Source organism: Heptranchias perlo, chromosome 24, assembly GCF_035084215.1.
Source record: "Heptranchias perlo isolate sHepPer1 chromosome 24, sHepPer1.hap1, whole genome shotgun sequence".
Lineage (NCBI taxonomy): Eukaryota > Metazoa > Chordata > Chondrichthyes > Hexanchiformes > Hexanchidae > Heptranchias > Heptranchias perlo.
Window position 1 is genome coordinate 3,438,511 of NC_090348.1, and position 19,290 is coordinate 3,457,800.

Here is a 19,290-nt window from a genome sequence, read left to right on the forward strand (position 1 = left end):
CGCCAGCGACGCCCACATCCCGTGAACAAATAAAAAAAAATTCAACATTAATTTCACATCCTGACTCGTGGAGACCACAAGAGTTCAGATTGTGAGAAACAGAAATGTAATAGTGCTGGTGTTTGGCATGGTAGCATCCTTGTGTATGTTGAAGGAGGGGGAGAGGCATTTTATCTGATTCGGCATATTTGGTACTGCTGCAGGTTACAGAGTAAGGAATTTTTTTTTATCACACTCATCCCTTGCAAATCAAAAGAATGTACTGCATATCAATCATTAGTAACAGAACTACTTTAGCTAATTTGGTATGAGGCTGCAGTTGTGGTAACACAGAATATGGATGGTACAAAATAATACAGGAATGAAAAAGCCTTGATTGCATGTACAGTTCTGTCACTGCTTCAGAATATTAAATTCAATGATTCTGGTTATGGTAAACATTTAAGTGGAATTTTACATGTTGCAGCCTTAAATTTCAATTCATTGAAGATTAATATAAATCTGGAGGTAAGCAAGCTACTGAGTCTAGATTAACAAAAATTAATTGTGCTAAAAGTCCTGGTTGGACAAATACCAATGAGCAAAATTTATTCTCTACAATCATTTCTAATAATTTGACAAGTAATTTGTAATTTGAAGTTTGCTCGCTGAAACAATTCGAAGGGGTACTCAAGTTACTATCGGCTCCAACATGCAATGCAGCTACAAAATAGAAAATTACTTCATGATACAGTAAGGATATTCTAGATTGAAATCTAGCCCATGTGACTACGCTCTCCTATTATCTCATGATATGTAAAATAAAAAGTTATAAAGCATCTAATATCCTACCATAAGCTCCCATTTAATATGTTACCCTGCCACTGTGGCATGAGGTTTGTGTTACTGCCAATTCAGCATGATAAGCTGCAACACTGGCCACAAACAGTCTCAAACACTGGTGAGAATCCCACATCATAAAAAAACAAATTTGACTTACTCGGTCCCTGTAAATCAGTGGCCCTTGTGATGATGGTGAAACTTGTAGGTAATCTGTACACTCATGGTGTAGCTTACTTTTTCATTCCTGCTCCTGCATCAAGCTGGGCCACAATCCAAGGTCCCCCGCTCTTCTCAGATCTGCCAAGATTCTTATTAGTTACTTTCAGTTTTACACAACATATTTAAGTTTATTTGCCATATTTTCTGATGGGACAGGAACTTTGTTATCTTGATCAGACTTTTTAAATGTAAGAAAAATTGACTGACTGTTGGAATTGGTAATCAAAGAGGTCCCCAGATCTGTATCAAAGCAGTATGTGGTACCCTTCCTGTTATTTTTTATAATTCATCAACTTGATTTAACAGTATTAACAGATATTTATTTTGAAAACTCAATCTTACATCATTAATTTTTTTGTTGAAGACATTTCTTTCTATCACAAATGGCATTGGGAGAAAAACTGGCCCACAGTGGCATAAAATTCAGATTAAATGCATGGTTCAGAAACACATTTTCTTCAGCTTCTGCATGCAGTCAGGGAATTGACCACCAGTGTAATAAAGTCCCTAAGGTTCCATCTTTGTCCCCTCCTTTACCTTGTTTACATGTTGGCTCTTGGCAACACAGTCAATAGGCATATGGTCAGTTTCCATATGTATGCTAACAGCACCTAGCTTCACCTCTTCATTATTACTACCACCCCCAAGTTCACCAGTGGCTGTCCAACATAATTCATGAATGAGCCAGAACTTCCTCCAGTTGGACATTGGGAAGAATGAAGCCAGATTATTTGGTTCAGACTAAAAACTCTGTACTCTTGCCCCAGCTCTGTGCCCCTCCCCAGCTGCTCATTCAGGTTGAACTAGACAGTACACAACCTCAGTGACATGTTCAAGCCTGGGCAGAGTTTCAAATCCTATAGTCTATCCATCGCCAAGATTGCTTCCACCTCCTTTGCCTCAGTGAAACCATTATTTCATGCTTTTGTTACATGTAGACTTGACTTTTTAGAACATCTTCCTTGCCGGTCTTCCTTGCCGGTCTTCCAAGCTCCATACTACCTAAACTCCAATTCATTATAAACTCTATTGCTTGCAACCTGTCCCACACTGTGTTCCGCTTGCCCGTCACTTTGTTATACATGGGGTCATCACCGTACAACGGCGTTCAGCATAAATCTTGGATATCACTTTTGGATGAGAAAGTCGCAGACATGGAGTATTTCCTACCAGGTCACAAATGGAGAGCCTGGGCATTTTCAAATAATTAAATTTTGGGAGTGCAGTCCCTCAGAGTCTGGAATAAGTAAGATTTTTATAATTTAGAGAATTGTTCAGTGTTGATTGAGATTGATTGAACTCTTGCAGTTAACGGAAGGGCTCTCATAGTAAACAAAAGGGCGGCTCTCTTGCATGAAATGATAAAGGAGCACTTGCAGAAAAAAATGGAACACTTCAGTGCGTACTTATTTCATTAAATGTTTCTTCTGAGATTCACAATTTGAGTGGATCTTGTGGAATTGTCTGACTCCCTGAATTTATGGCTACATGGTGTGGTGTTTTAAATTGCAGTGGTTGTAGAAGTTGTACATTGTTGAATACTTTGAAGTTTAATTCTCATTTTACTTGGTCCTGGTGGGCCCCAGTAAAACCTGAATGTAATTGCAGTTTATAATATGGACTGGATATTCATAACAGGGATGACCAACCAGGATCTCCTGAGCTGTGTGGAACTATATTGTGGCTGAAACATCGCTTTTTGAACATGTCTGCAAGTTCAGTCACCCTGTGAGAGATGGTGAATAACATAAAGCAAGGGTATCCAATCTTTTGAACTGGGGCCAGACCCAAGTGCAACAACCGGTGCACATGATTTAGCAATGAACAGTGAATTATCCCACAATTAACACTTTCTGCTTTGAAACACAGAATTGTTAAACAAAACCATGCATGATTCAGCCTTGCCAGCACACAGGATCCACATGAATTCTGTGATTGTTGGATTTTATTTTATTAACATTCACGATTCACATGAGAAATTGAAACTTCAAAAACTAAGCTTTGAATTTCCCATTTGATTTAAATATTTAAACAAAATACTTCTAAAATCACCGGATTTGTGAATGTCAGCAACACTGTGTTTTGTTCCCATTGAGATTAGCATTAAAATAAATCATCAGCCATAATATTAAAAAAATTCAAGTCCCCCCCCCCCCCCGATCAAACCGCTACATGCAAAGTCCAAAGTTCTCCCTAACACAAAAATTCAAACCTGAGCTACAGGGGGGAAAATGGTTGGCTGCCTGGGCTTTTACTTTTTATTCTCCAGTTCTCAGCCTGTTAACAAATGGATAATGGGAGGTCTTTTGCTGAATAAACCTCTTGAACACCCCCAACATAAATGATACAGTCAGCCACAGTGAAACTGGCATCCTTTGTTCCATGTGGGAATAGGCGAAGGAGTGATGCAAGGAGGAGAGAATGAGAGGGGGACAGAGGGAGTTTGTTTGTTTTGTTCTTTTAGTTCATGGTTAAAGTATTTTTACTTTGCGATTTATTGTTAATTTTTGAAATGTGTAGTAAACTTGATCTTTGACCATGTTAATTGTTTGACTATAATGTGCTATGTCCCTGCTCATTTTAAGCCAGTTGACAAAATAATTCTGCCTTTAAAACTTGGCTGTCTAATTCAACCTACTATAAATTGATTTTTCTAATATTAAAAATCCATTATCTATGAAGTAAAATAATATTAAACAGAATGCACCATTTGAAATATAAAAATCATTTTTTTTGAGTGGAGGTCCAGGAATGTACGTCAGTACATGCTGAAGAGGAGGGCACTTGCATTTCTCTTTTTATTCCCATTCTGATTGTTAGCTGGAATTAATTGTATTGTCAGCACATCAGCCAAAAGTTCGTGTTTGTTATTTAGTATATTTTTTCACCAGGATATCTGTTCTTGCGACAAACTTTCAGAAAAGGTTGGTGTAATCATTGCTTGAGAGAAAAAGTGTGCATGAAACCAAGTAGATGGTACTTTGGGAAGCTTTGAAAGCTGTACGTAAACCTCATGGACCATTCTGGGCATTACCCTTAAGAGCCCAGCTGAATAGTCATGGTGCTTAGTGCAACCTTGCTTGGGAAGAAGTAGTCTTTTTGGAGCAGAGGTGTATTTACCTTTAGGATTATGTCCCATAAAGGATGGCAAGCAGAGAAATTGTGAAGCACAAGCTCACTAGTAGCACCACCTCCTTTCTGCTTGAAGTGGCTGAGGGTCACACATACCAGTGGAAACTCCATATTCAACAGCTTGAGTAACTAGCTTCAAGTCTCTTAAACTGCATGACTACAGGAGACCGTGGAAGAGCACTGTTTTCAATGAGATCTCCCTCATGATTCCATGAAGTGGTCATCTTGCAGCAGTCAAAGGCATGCATACTGGAGATCTTTCGAACAGCATGGTATAAAAGTTGTGCTTTGCTAAGGCATAAAAATAGTTGTATTTGGCCAGATAAACTTTACATGCATAACACCACACTTATATACATTAAATATCATCTGCCAGACGTGAGCCCATTATCCCATTGCATGTAGATGTGATTGTAGTTTTTTTTTCTCATCCAACGTTCTAACACTGGCACAAATCTTTGTCTCATCCTCAAACTTGCTGACAGTACCTTTGTCCAGATCATTAATAAGACAATGGTCCAGCAACGGTCCCTCGGGGTCTTCACTAGTAACCGGTCTCCACGCAGAGCCACCATCATTAATAACAACCCTCTGCCTATGAGAATGAAATCAATTCCTTTCCAAACCGAGGATCTGCCCTCCAATCCTACAGGACTCTATCTTATAAGGTAGCTTATTGTGTGGCACCTTGTCGAAAGCTTTTTAAAATCCAAGTATATGATGACTGAGCTATCTTCATCGACCAACCTAGTATCCTCTTCAAAACATTCAACCAGGCTGGTATGACATGACCTTTTCCAGAAGCCATCTTGAGACTCTCTAATAAACCCTTCTCTGTTTAGGTGGTCATACAGATTATCTCTAATGGTCCCTTCTACCAACTTGTCTGCAACCAAAGTCAAGCTAATGGCTATAATTTCCTAGTTCTAATTTGCTCCAGTATTCAAAAAAGGAAAAATTATTAGTCTTCCTCCAGTCTATGGGAACAATCTCTGACGAGTGAGCTCTTAAGTTAGTCCCTTGCTTGTATATTTAACACAGCTCCCATTTCCTTGAGCACCATCAGAACCAGCAGCCCGATCTGATTTGAGATTCTTTCCAAGGTTGCATCTCCATCCACTTTAACATCTACAACTTTAGTGTCATCTGTTCTTATGCATTTATAGCAACTGAGCACAGTCTACAGGAGTAAAGACTAATGCACGTTAGATATTTAAAACCTCTGCCATGTTCCTGGGAGTTCACCTGATTCTACCCTGAGGAATCCTATAACGGCCCTATACGTTCCATTATCACCCAATGACTCCTAACACAGCTTTAAAAATATTTTACTATTACTACTGCAGTTATCCACTACCTTCTTTTCCAGTGATCTTTTGACCGCTCTGATAGCTGCTATTGTTGCCTTTAGCTGAGCTCAATATGTGTTGCTGTTCTCCATGAAATTATTTTCTTTTAGTTTGTAAAAGTATTTTTGTTTAAGTCTAATTTGACCTTGTACGTGACCAGTTAGCCACCTTGGCTTTCGTGTGCCCTTCTTTGATTCTAGGGACAGGCGTGGTTTCCTTTTGCATTAGAATAGTTTTAAAGCTGAATCTATATAAAACTGTACTAAGACCACAGTGGAAATACTGTATGCAGTTTTGGGCTCCACACTATAGGAAAGATGTTGGGGCAGAAGAGAGACTACAGTGCAATTCACTAGGATGCTGCCTGGTATGAGATAATTCAAATGTAAAGAAAGACTGTGAAGAATTGGGACTGTTTCTGTTAGAACAGGAGATTACAGAATGATTTGATAGAGATGTTTCCAGTGAGGGTCTAAAACAAGGGGACATAGATCAAAAATTAAATGTAAAAGATTTAGGATAGAGAACAAGAGAAATCTTTTTACCCAGAGGGTTGTGAGTTTGTGGAATGCAAAAAAAAAAATCAATGATTTATATTTTATTTAAGCCAAAGAAAAAGATAATAGGAGGGGTTCTGTTCACCGGAGGTCACCGGTTACGGTTACTGGCTTATTACACAGAGGAGAAGGTGACCTCTGGTCAACAGTTCCCAAAAGCTTGGTCAAGTAGGTGGGTTTTAAGGATGATCTTAAAGGGATAGGTAGAGAAGGTTAGGGAGGGATTTCCAGAGTGTGGGGCCAAAGTGGCTAAAGGCACAGCTGCCAAATGTGGGATGAAGGGAGGGTGGACATACGAGAGGCCAGAGTTGGAGGAATGGAGAGTTTTAGGAGGGATATGGAGCTGGAGGAGGTTATAAAGATAGAGAGGGGCAAGGCCATAAAGGGATTTAAACACGAGGATGAGAGTTTTAAATGATAGATATTGGGGTAATGGAGCAAATGTAGGTCAACAAGGACAGGGGTGATAGGTGAGTGAGGATGTAGGTTATTCAGGATGGGGATAATTGGCAAATGGGACTTGGGACTTGGTGTGGTATAGGATCCGAGCAGCAGAGCTTTGGATGAGCTGAAGTTTATGGATGATGGGGGGGCTTGCAAGGAGGCTACTTTTGTAACCGAACCTGAAGGTGGCAAAGGCATAGATAAGAATTTCAGCAGCAGATGGGCTAAAATAGCGGTGTATGGGAGAATTGTTACAGAGGTGGAAGTAGCTGGTCTTTGTGAAGGAGAGAAAATAGCTAGAAACTCAGCTCAAAGTTGGGCAGGATGCTGAGGTTGCAAACAATCTGGGTCAGCCTCAGATAGTAGCTGGGGACCAAGATGGAGTTAATGGTGAGGAAACAGAGTTTGTGCTGGGGGTGAAGACAATGGCTTCAGTCTTCCCATTGTTTAGCTGAAAAAGTTACTACTGATCCAAGATCTGATATCGGACAAGCTGTCGTCTGATAGCACAAAGGCAGTGGAGAAATCGAGAGGGGTGGTGAAGAGGTAGAGTAGGGTGTCGTCGGCATACATGCAGAAACTGAGCCCAAGTCTGCAGGTGATTTCAAGGGTCAACGTGTAGTTGAGGAAGCGAGGAGGGCTGAGGATGGATTCTTTGGAGCTTCAGGAGGGGTGGGAGGAGAAACCATTGCTAAGATGCTTAGCTATGATTGGATGTGGAGAAATAGAACCAAGCAAGGATAGTCAACGGCGCTGGATAATGGAGAGGTACTAGAGGACTTGATGGTGTTTTACACTGATGACTTGCTTTATTTCTCTATTTTCAGGATGTCAACAAACGGCTGTCATTGCCTGCAGACATTAGATTACCTGATGGGTATTTGGAAAAACTGCAGATGAGTAGCCCACCTTTTGACCAGCCAATGAGTAGAAGATCTCGCAGAGCTTCCCTGGTGAGTCTTTGTTGTTATTTATTTTGTTTCATTATCAGCAGCTATTGAACTTGTGTTAGCTTTTGACCACTGTTTCTCCTCTCCTATCATGGATATTATTGTTTTCTAATGATGCCCAAGAAGATTTGTGAAATTGCTTATTCCATTTAGTTCAACTTCTCGAAATACATCACTCTTTGCTATTTACAGTAATGGCACATTCCTTAATCTCCAATAAAATGTGCAGAACTAAAGCCTGGAAATATTCTAACTCCAACTTTTCATAATTTACAAGTAAGAATGATGCTAGCACATCTAATTTGGGGAGGGGTAGACAGAGGAAGAAGCAAACACACTTCTGGTTCGATCTCCTCTCTATGCTGGAGTGACCAATCTCAGCCAGAGTGGCAGTAAGTGAGCTACAATTACTCCCTGCATCCCAGTAAAAAGGAAGGAAAACCAGCCAAATTCTCTTCTCCAGATTGTCATCCAGTGACCCACTACACATATGTAAATGATACATGTGTAGAAACAAGATTATGCACAATGATGAACTGTGGTATATTTACAAGTAACAGAATTGATTTGAACAGCTGAAATGGAGCTGATTTTCCCCTCCCATTATGGACAGGAAAAAGTGCCAGAGACCCATTACGCTGTGTCTCCGTCCCTTTTGCACATGACCGAGAAGTCCAGTGACCAAGCAGGCAGGTGCATGAAGCTCCCTGCTGAGCAGAGGGAGCGTGTAAATTGGATTGAATTGATGCAGAAGTGATGTCATTATATCTTCCGCGTCATTTTCCAGCTCTAACAATGAGCGAATGTGTGCGGTTAAAAAATACTCATAGAAACTGGAGTTAGGAGTTGCTGGGCTGTGCTTTGAGATAAGAGGATCTTTAAAAGGGCAGCCAGTAATGTTCACTTTGGAGCATTACCAAGGCCAGTGATATAAATCCTTTGGAGTCACATGGCTGCACGGTGTAGTTTGAGGCAATTTTGTTTCTCACAGAATTAGCAGCTGCCAGGGCAGAATTCCATTTCGCCTTTACACTGCTGCACAAAACTTGGAGTTCTGCTATTTTGAAGGAGCACCGAATTAAGGCAGTAGTCCTGTCTGATGTTCACTGAGAATATTTAAATTAGCTGAAACCAGCAATGCAGCTGGGCTCAGCGGCAATAAAGTGCGGTGCACATGTGTACAAAACGTGAATAGGAAACGGGAAAGTTCAGGCCCAGTGTGTCTCGTTTTTTTTTCCCCCTGAATAAACCTTCAAGATGGGGCATCAGTCAGAGTATTGCGACTTTGTTCATGAAGGAACTAGCACGATGTACAAAAGGGTCCAAGTAAAACACAGATGGTTCCTGATTTCAGGCTGAGAACAGAGCACCACTGCCACAAGGCTTTATCTCCCATACCATTTTTTTCTGAATTGAGAATTTATAGAGGGAGAAATTGTTCTCCGTTGCGCCCATTTTTTGGGTGAGAAATTATAGAATCATAGAATCATAGAAGTTACAACATGGAAACAGGCCCTTCGGCCCAACATGTCCATGTCGCCCAGTTTATACCACTAAGCTAGTCCCAATTTCCTGCACTTGGCCCATATCCCTCTATACCCATCTTACCCATGTAACTGTCCAAATGCTTTTTAAAAGACAAAATTGTACCCGCCTCTACTACTGCCTCTGACAGCTCGTTCCAGGCACTCACCACCCTTTGAGTGAAAAAATTGCCCCTCTGGACCCTTTTGTATCTCTCCCCTCTCACCTTAAATCTATGCCCCCTCGTTATAGACTCCCCTACCTTTGGGAAAAGATTTTGACTATCGACCTTATCTATGCCCCTCATTATTTTATAGACTTCTATAAGATCACCCCTTAACCTCCTACTCTCCAGGGAAAAAAGTCCCAGTCTGTCTAACCTCTCCCTGTAAGTCAAACCATCAAGTCCCGGTAGCATCCTAGTAAATCTTTTCTGCACTCTTTCTAGTTTAATAATATCCTTTCTATAATAGGGTGACCAGAACTGTACACAGTACTCCAAGTGTGGCCTCACCAATGCCCCGTACAACTTCAACAAGACATCCCAACTCCTGCATTCAATGTTCTGACCAATGAAACCAAGCATGCCGAATGCCTTCTTCACCACCCTATCCACCTGTGACTCCACTTTCAAGGAGCTATGAATCTGTACTCCTAGATCTCTTTGTTCTATAACTCTCCCCAACGCCCTACCATTAACGGAGTAGGTCCTGGCCCGATTCGATCTACCAAAATGCATCACCTCACATTTATCTAAATTAAACTCCATCTGCCATTCATCGGCCCACTGGCCCAATTGATCAAGATCCCGTTGCAATCCCAGATAACCTTCTTCACTGTCCACAATGCCACCAATCTTGATGTCATCTGCAAACTTACTAACCATGCCTCCTAAATTCTCATCCAAATCATTAATATAAATAACAAATAACAGCGGACCCAGCACCGATCCCTGAGGCACACCGCTGGACACAGGCATCCAGTTTGAAAAACAACCCTCGACAACCACCCTCTGTCTTCTGTCGTCAAGCCAATTTTGTATCCAATTGGCTACCTCACCTTGGATCCCATGAGATTTAACCTTATGTAACAACCTACCATGCGGTACCTTGTCAAATGCTTTGCTGAAGTCCATGTAGACCACGTCTACTGCACAGCCCTCATCTATCTTCTTGGTTACCCCTTGAAAAAACTCAATCAAATTCGTGAGACATGATTTTCCTCTCACAAAACCATGCTGACTGTTCCTAATTAGTCCCTGCCTCTCCAAATGCCTGTAGATCCTGTCCCTCAGAATACCCTCTAACAACTTACCCACTACAGATGTCAGGCTCACTGGTCTGTAGTTCCCAGGCTTTTCCCTGCCGCCCTTCTTAAACAAAGGCACAACATTTGCTACCCTCCAATCTTCAGGCACCTCACCTGTAGCGGTGGATGATTCAAATATCTCTGCTAGGGGACCCGCAATTTCCTCCCTAACCTCCCATAACGTCCTGGGATACATTTCATCAGGTCCCGGAGATTTATCTACCTTGATGCGCGTTAAGACTTCCAGCACCTCCCTCTCTGTAATATGTACACTCCTCAAGACATCACTATTTATTTCCCCAAGTTCCCTAACATCCATGCCTTTCTCAACCGTAAATACCGATGTGAAATATTCATTCAGGATCTCACCCATTTCTTGTGGTTCCGCACATAGATGACCTTGTTGATCCTTAAGAGGCCCTACTCTCTCCCTAGTTACCCTTTTGCCCTTTATGTATTTGTAGAAGCTCTTTGGATTCACCTTTGCCTGATCTGCCAAAGCAATCTCATATCCCCTTTTTGCCCTCCTGATTTCTCTCTTAACTCTACTCCGGCAATCTCTATACTCTTCAAGGGATCCACTTGATCCCAGCTGCCTATGCATGTCATATGCCTCCTTCTTATTTTTGACTAGTGCCTCAATCTCCCGAGTCATCCAAGGTTCCCTACTTCTACCAGCCTTGCCCTTCACTTTATAAGGAATGTGCTTACCCTGAACCCTGGTTAACACACTTTTGAAAGCCTCCCACTTACCAGACGTCCCTTTGCCTGCCAACAGACTCTCCCAATCAACTTCTGAAAGTTCCTGTCTAATACCATCAAAATTGGCCTTTCCCCAATTTAGAATTTTAACTTTTGGGCCAGACCTATCCTTCTCCATAGCTATCTTAAAACTAATGGAATTATGATCACTTGTCCCAAAGTGATCCCTCACCAACACTTCTGTCACCTGCCCTTCCTTATTTCCCAAGAGGAGGTCAAGTTTTGCCCCCTTTCTAGTCGGGCCATCCACATACTGAATGAGAAATTCCTCCTGAATACACTCAACAAATTTCTCTCCATCCAAGCCCCTAATGCTATGGCTGTCCCAGTCAATGTTGGGAAAGTTAAAGTCCCCTACTATTACCACCCTATTTTTCTTGCAGCTGTCTGTAATCTCCTTACATATTTGCTCCTCAATTTCCCGTTGACTATTTGGGGGTCTGTAGTACAATCCTATCAAAGTGATCTCTCCCTTCTTATTTTTCAGTTCTACCCATATAGACTCAGTGGGCGAACCCTCGGATATATCCCCTCTCACTACTGCCGTGATGTTCTCCCTAATCAAGAACGCAACTCCCCCTCCTCTCTTACCTCCTGCTCTATCTTTCCTATAGCATCTGTACCCTGGAACATTGAGCTGCCAGTCCTGCCCCTCCCTTATCCATGTTTCAGTAATAGCTATAACATCCCAGTCCCATGTACCCATCCATGCCCTGAGTTCATCTGCCTTGCCCATCAGACTTCTTGCATTGAAATAAATGCAGTTTAATCTAGACTTCCCTTGGTCTTTGCCCTGCTTTCTCAGACCATCTGTCCGGTCATGTTCTGTACACTCTCCCTTACTGCCTTTTGTTTCTGTCACCATTTTATTTCCCACTGACTTCCTGCATCGGATCCCATCCCCCTGCCACATTAGTTTAAACCCTCCCCAACAGCACTGGCAAACACTCCCCCTAGGACATTGGTTCCAGTCCTGCCCAGATGCAGACCGTCCAATTTGTACTGGTCCCACCTCCCCCAGAACCGGTTCCAATGGCCCAGGAATTTGAATCCCTCCCTCTTGCACCATCTCTCAAGCCACGTATTCATCTTAGCTATCCTGTCATTCCTACTCTGACTTGCCCGTGGCACTGGTAGCAATCCTGAGATTACTACCTTTGAGGTCCTACTCTTTAGTTTAACTCCTAACTCCCTAAATTCAGCTTGTAGGACCTCATCCTGTTTTTTACCTATATCGTTGGTGCCTATATGCACCACGACAACTGGCTGTTCACCCTCCCCCTCCAGAATGTCCTGCAGCCGCTCCGAGACATCCTTGACCCTTGCACCAGGGAGGCAACATACCATCCTGGAGTCTCGGTTGCGTCCGCAGAAACGCCTGTCTATTCCCCTTACAATCGAGTCCCCTATCACTATAGCTCTGCCACTCTTTTTCCTGCCCTCCTGTGCAGCAGAGCCAGCCACGGTGCCATGAACCTGGCCACTGCCACCTTCCCCTGGTGAGCCATCTCCCCCAACAGTATCCAAAACGGTATACCTGTTTTGGAGGGAGATGACCGCAGGGGACCCCTGCACTGCCTTCCTACTCTTCCTCTGTCTGTTGGTCACCCATTCACTATCTCCCTCAGTAATTTTTATCTGCGGTGTGACCAACTCACTGAACGTGCTATCCACGACTTTCTCAGCATCACGGATGCTCCAAAGTGAGTCCATCCGCAGCTCCAGAGCCGTCAAGCGGTCAAACAATAGCTGCAGCTGGACACACTTCCCGCAGGTGAAGGAATCAGGGATACAGGAAGGAGCCCTGAATTCCCACATCTCACAAGAGGAACATGACACGGCTCTGGGATCTCCTGCCATGACTTAACCCTTAAGTTCGCTTAACAACAACTGCAATGTCAAGAGAAAAAAAAGGAAAGAAAAACTACTTACCACTCCCTTTAAGGAGTTTACTCCTTTAAATTGTTCTCAATTTAGAGAATGTTAACTACACTAGGGACCTTGATTCACTAAAAAATAAACGCTACTTCCTATAAGACCAGCAGACCTTCCCTTTCCTTTTACTTCAGTTACTGTCGATAAGTAGGACTGAGATGAGGCGAAATTTCTTCACTCAGAGGGTGGTGAACCTGTGGAATTCTCTACCACAGAAGGCTGTGGAGGCCAAGTCACTGAATATATTTAAGAAGGAGATAGATAGATTTCTAGACACAAAAAGCATCAAGGGATATGGGGAGAGAGCAGGAATATGCTATTGAGATACTAGTCCTGCTCCTATTTTCTATGTTTAAAACAAAAGCAAAATACTGCGGATGCTGGAAATCTGAAATAAAAACAGAAAATGCTTAAAACTCTCAGCAGGTCAGGCAGCATCAGTGGGGAGAGAAACAGAATTAACATTTCAGGTTAACATTTCAGGGCAGCAAGATCTCTCGAGCCTGATCTCCCCCGGAAGTGCACCAACTGCCAAATTGGAAGTCAGCGACTTCCAAGTGTCCAGGGCTCCCGCCTGAAACGGGCATTAAACTCCTTGAATATACTAATCAGGGTGCTAACGCCTGTTTTAAGCCCCTCTCCCAAATTTGGGATAAACTGGGTGGGTTTCCTGGGGCCCTTAAAAGGGCCGACCAGCGTCCACAGCTCGCCAGTTTTATGCAGATGAGGCCCGAGGCTCAGTTTCTAGTGAGCCTCGGGCTGACATTGAGTACGCAATCCCTTCACGATGCCCATTTTGTGTCGATTTCCAGCACTACTCCAATTTCTCAGCCATTATCTCATAATATCTGCAAAAATCATCTGTTAGAAGTGGGCGAACCAGCATAAATTTGGAAATCTGAAACAAAATCAGAAAATGCTGGAAACATACAGGTCAGTCAGCATATATGGAGAGAACAGACAGATCAATATCAGACAGTCTAATTTTCTCTCCACATATGCAGATTGTCCTACTGTGTGTTTTCAACATTTTTTTACCAATTCATCCCATCTGTTTATACCAGCATGTTGAGGTGAACAGCAGTGAAATGTTTTAATGGGATTGTAACAGAATTTTTGCACATGATTAAAGTTTAAAATGTTATAATTTAAATTCAGACTTAATGAAATACTGGTTTCCTTTAAAATTGGCATTTTTGAAACAGCTCTTGTCATAAGAATTGTCCAGAACAAATTGACACTATTTTCAACATAATTTTTATGCTGTTTGAGTCACCCATGTCAAAGCACAATTTCTTTGGGCTGTATCACTATGCTGATCAATTAACTGTTAGTTAAAGTTTCTTGATAAAACTATTTTTGGTTTGTGCTTTGGCCCATTAAGTCGTCTTCCATAATCTATTTTTGTGAGGAGAAAAGTACCAGTTTTGGGCATTTCTTAGGCAGCCTCACTTTCTGCCCTAGTGTAAGTGACTTGACCAAACTTTTTTTCTGCTGCGTCAGTTTTCAAGACTAGATCCAGAGTTGGGTAACTCTTGTACCTCAACTCCAGCTTCAAGTTGCATTTCATAATTTTTGGGGGAACGGATAGCACGAAATTTTCAGTTGGATGATCTTTGTTGCTTAAATATCTTAAAATAGTGCCAGCTAAAATGTGGGCTTGCACCAAAAGATCACCTGTCAGAAAATTTCTCGCTTAAATTCTCCACTTTCATTATTGTAATCACATGAAACACTTTTAGCCCAACAAAGCTAATTTTCAGTGAATCAAAACCAACCTGCATTTATTTTACACTCCTTTTCTTGTGTGTTAGGCAGCACAGCCCCTTACAATAAACAATAACAAAGACAGATCTCTCAAATGTGACCCTAATGGTTATTGAGGGCATAGAAAATCTTAGGGCAATTGTACTCGTGTACTAAGGACAGATTACAGATTTCTCCTAACCCGTGCATGTTCCAGCAACCCTGGTTCAGCAAACAATAGCTCAGTGTCTGAACTTGGATATACGCAGTACAAAGTTCCAAACAGTTACATAGTTTGAGCAGTTGCACAGCCAGTAGCAATGCTTTGAGAAACTTTGCTGGTGTTCTGTGCTGACTTTCTGGTTTGGTCATTGTCCAACTTGTTGCTTGATCTTTTCCATTTACTGAAGCAATTTTGCTTTTTCGCTGCAGCACGTCTTTCATTAACTCAAGAATGTGAGCCAGAGCAAATGTTTAACTCCTTGGCTAAAATATGGTTCTGGGAAGTACCAAATATGACCTATTTAGTGTGAGCCCAGATACATTTTGGATCTTTTGACTGGTATATGGGATGTCAATTTAAGATAACATTTCTTGCTTAAGAGAGTTCCATTTAGCCTGATCATACAGCTATGCTTTCAGCTTGATGTACCTTTTTAAAGTACCAGTGAAGCCCATTGATGATCAGATGTGGCAACTGGTGCTTTGTTGACTACTTTCAGGTGATCAAAGTAGGCAATATCTCCAGTTGAAGAGCAAACCTGCTGGGTGAGGCACAATAATTTTGTTTGCTTTCTAGCCATTGTTGGTAACAATTCAAGTTATTAATTAGGAGAATTGTGTATTAATGGGTGGATGATCAAATTCTCTTGAAAGTATTAGATAAATAGGCAAGAATAGAATCAGTAAATTTGCTACTTACTTGCTTTTATATTAATTTTCTGCCCTGTTTGAGGAGAGCAAACCTTTTCACCATTTGCTTGGCTGTGCTATGTAAAACAAGACCCAGAATGCAAATGTGCGGGAACAATTCCCAGGGAAAAAAGGGCAGCCTTAATTCAACAAGTCAGTTTCAGGAGAAAGCTGTATGAACCCAAATGTTGTAATAGTGATTTAGCTGTGCCTGCCAAAGCTATAAAACTTTAGAGAACATAGTGACCATAGTGAGAACAGTTAAGAATGGTAATTATGTAAATGTTATTTTTGGTAGACAGTGCGATAAAATTTAATGAAAAAAATTTTGCAGTTTGATTTTTCATATATTCGAAAGGTTGCTACTAATGACATTATTTGGTTAAGAAAACAATCACATTTAATGGAACCAGCAATCAGTTATTATGATGTGATCTAAGTTTTAACCATATTGTGTTTTTTTTGTAGTCTGAGATTGGATTTGGGAAACTGGAAACTTACGTTAAGTTGGACAAACTTGGAGAGGTGAGTAGTTTGCGCCTGGAGCTTTAGAATAATAAATACTAATAGTAAATTCTAGCAATTGGTAGAATCTTCTGTGCAGTTGCCCAGGGAGAACTGCACTGCTCATTTATTCTTTTTGTTTGTTTAACCAAGTGTATGGTGCATTTTAACATCTTGTTGCAATCAGACTTTAATGTAGGTCAAATTCCCAGTAAAAATAGATACGGTATCCCACATGGGAGGAGAGTACTGGTCTTAAATATTGTTCAATCGTGTAGTGCATCCTACCAATGATCATTTTTACTGGGATATGTCAACAATTAAATGTCCCTGCACACAGATTGTCACTGCTTTTTTTAAAGCAAAAATTACAAGGTGGATTATTCCAAGTACACATCTGCATAAATTTTAGAATACTGCTTTAAACATTGAACATTTTCAGCATTTTCATATTGAGCTCTTTTTTTGTTAGAAACTTAACTGGCAGGGTAAGTACCGTAAATTATGTATTTGCTTCTAGGTGTAATGTGTAATTCTTTTTCCATTAGACAAGTTTGAAGGAATTTTAATGTCGTTTTGCAATTTTAGAAAATATATCCAACAATAAATTATGATTACTTTGAAGACTTTTTTTCCTGTATATATTTGTTTTTAATATTGTTTAAACTTTGAGACATGATTGGGGGCACTTGATTGGAGGATTTACTGATTCTGACAGCATAAAGAGCTGAATTAGCAGCAGTTTGAGTTTGTTTCCATTGGGTTCTCTTCATCTTCCATTTACTCAGTTAAATTAAACTTGCCTTGGTAATGGTAAATGACCCAAAATCATAAAGGGAATGGAAGTTATGGTAATTCTGGTGGGCATAGTAGCCACAGAATGATCATGTTTAGCATGATTTGAGATCCAGAAAAGTCAAGGACCAAGAGCCAAGTATGTAATTTTAAAAAGGACAACTTGAAGAAAATGAGGGAAGAGCTTAAGCAAATTGCTTGGGGTTTGTCCAATAACACTAAAGTAAACAAGTGGAATACCTTAAAAAGCCTGATGCTGAGGGTGCAGGATAATTACATATCCAAGATTAGCAGGCATAGACTAAAATAGCATGACCCTAAATGGATAAATATATACATAAATGATTTAGACATATATGCAAAGAGGGACCAATATCAAAATATGCTGAAGACATCAATTGGGAGCATGGCTAATGGAGGAAGAATATAGGAGGGACAGTTTAGTGGGGTGGTAGCTACATGGCAGTTAAATGTGTTCTTTTCCTAAAATGCATTGTTTCAGAGAATGGATCTATAACCTTATGTGGCAATATTCTCAATGGAGTGCAGGGATTCTGAGGTCAAGGGTTACAAATGCAAAAATCTTGAAGAGCAGATTGCAGATGGAAAAGTCATTAGAAAAAAAAGGCAAATAGTTTTTTTGGGTTTTATATATGGGGTATTGGATACAAAAGCAAAGAGATGGCGATGAATTTGTGCAAGACATTGATTAGGCAACAGGTGGAATGTGTGCAGTTTGGACTCCCTAATATAGAAAGGGTGTAGAAACATTGGAAAAGATGCAAAGCAGAGTTACATGGATGAGAGGAAGTAAATGTAATGAGAGACTTGAAAACCCAGTCTGTATTCTTTAAAGCAGGAAAAGTCAAGGGGGAGATTGAATAGAAGTATTCAAAGTTTTCAGAAGGTTTGAGGGCATAACTAGTGAAAGATTATTTCCATTGGTCGATGAATCAGTAACAAGTGGCACGCATTTAGGATTAGTAATAAATGCATAAAGGGGAGGAAGGTTAGAAGACATTTTTCGCACAAAGCATTTAATAGAATATTAAGAAAGCTTTCCACATAGTAGAATCATGACTAAGATCAGAGCATGAAGAGTCGGGGACAAGTAGCAGAATGGATAACAAGCTGGCTACAAAACAGAAAACAGAGAGTACTCAAACTGGCAAAAGGTGGGAAGTGGTGTTCCACGAGGATGGATGCTGGATCCACTGTTGTTCACCATCTACAGAAACGATTTGGACTCGGGAATCGGAAGTACAATTTTAAAATTTGCAGACGACACCAAATTGGGGGGGGTATAGTTAATAATGAGGAGAAATGCGACAAAATACAGGAAGACATTAATACATTTGCAGAATGGGTGTGTAATTGGCAAATGAATTTCAATATAGATAAGTGAGATATTACATTTTGGTTGTTACATACTGCTTGGATAATAAGAGTCTAATTGGGGTAGAGGAGTAGAGGGACCTGAAGGTACAGATACACAAATCACTAAAAGTAGCAACGCAGGTTAATGAGGCCATTTTAAAAACAGCAAACGAAGCACTGGAGTTCATTTCTAGGGGGATAGAGTTGAAAAGCAGAGGAGTTATTTTAAAATTGTATAGAACCTAAGTTAGACCATACTTGGAGTACTGTGAACAGTTCTGGTCTCCGTATTATAAAAGGCTATAGAGGCACTGGAGAAGGTGCAAAAAAGATTTATTAGGATGATACCAGAATTGAGAGGTTATACCTATCAGAAAAGATTGAGCAGGCTGGGATTCTTTTCTCTAGAAAAGAGCCGACTGAGGGGTGACCTGATAGAGGCCTTTAAGATTATGAAAGGGTTTGATAGGGTAGACATAGAGAAGATGTTTTCACTTGTGGGGGAGACCACAACTAGGGGCCATAAATATAAGATAGTCACTAATAAACCCAATAAGGAATTCAGGAGAGACTTCTCTACCCAGAGAATCGTTAGAATGTGGAACTCGTTCCACGAGGAGTAGTTGAGGTGACTAGCATAGATGCATTTAAGGGGAACCAGATAAACATGAGGGAGAAAGGAATGAGGGTTTCTGTCTCCACCACCCTTTCAGGTAGTGAGTTCTAGACCTTACCACCCTCTTGGTGGAAAAATTTCTCCTCAGCTCCCTTCTAATCCTTCTACCAATTACTTTAAATCTATGCCCCCTGGTTATTGACCTCTCTGCTAAGGGAAATAGGTCCTTCCTATCCACTGTCTAGGCCCCTCGTGATTTTATACACCTCAATTAAATCCCTCCTCAGCCTCCTTTGTTCCAAAGAAAACAACCCCAGACTATCCAATCTGTCCTCATA

General features: G+C 41.0%; 1 protein-coding gene across 3 annotated transcripts in view; it reads left to right on the forward strand.

Annotated features, from left to right (window-relative positions):
• cdk17 (cyclin dependent kinase 17) overlaps positions 1-19,290 on the forward strand; it is a 219,715-nt gene that overhangs the window by 157,010 nt on the left and 43,415 nt on the right. For all 3 annotated transcript variants that reach the window (XM_068004608.1, XM_068004610.1, XM_068004609.1), the window contains 2 exons: positions 7,351-7,476; positions 16,129-16,185. In XM_068004608.1, coding sequence (XP_067860709.1) covers positions 7,351-7,476; positions 16,129-16,185 — 183 coding nt within the window. The remainder of the gene's footprint in view (positions 1-7,350; positions 7,477-16,128; positions 16,186-19,290) is intronic.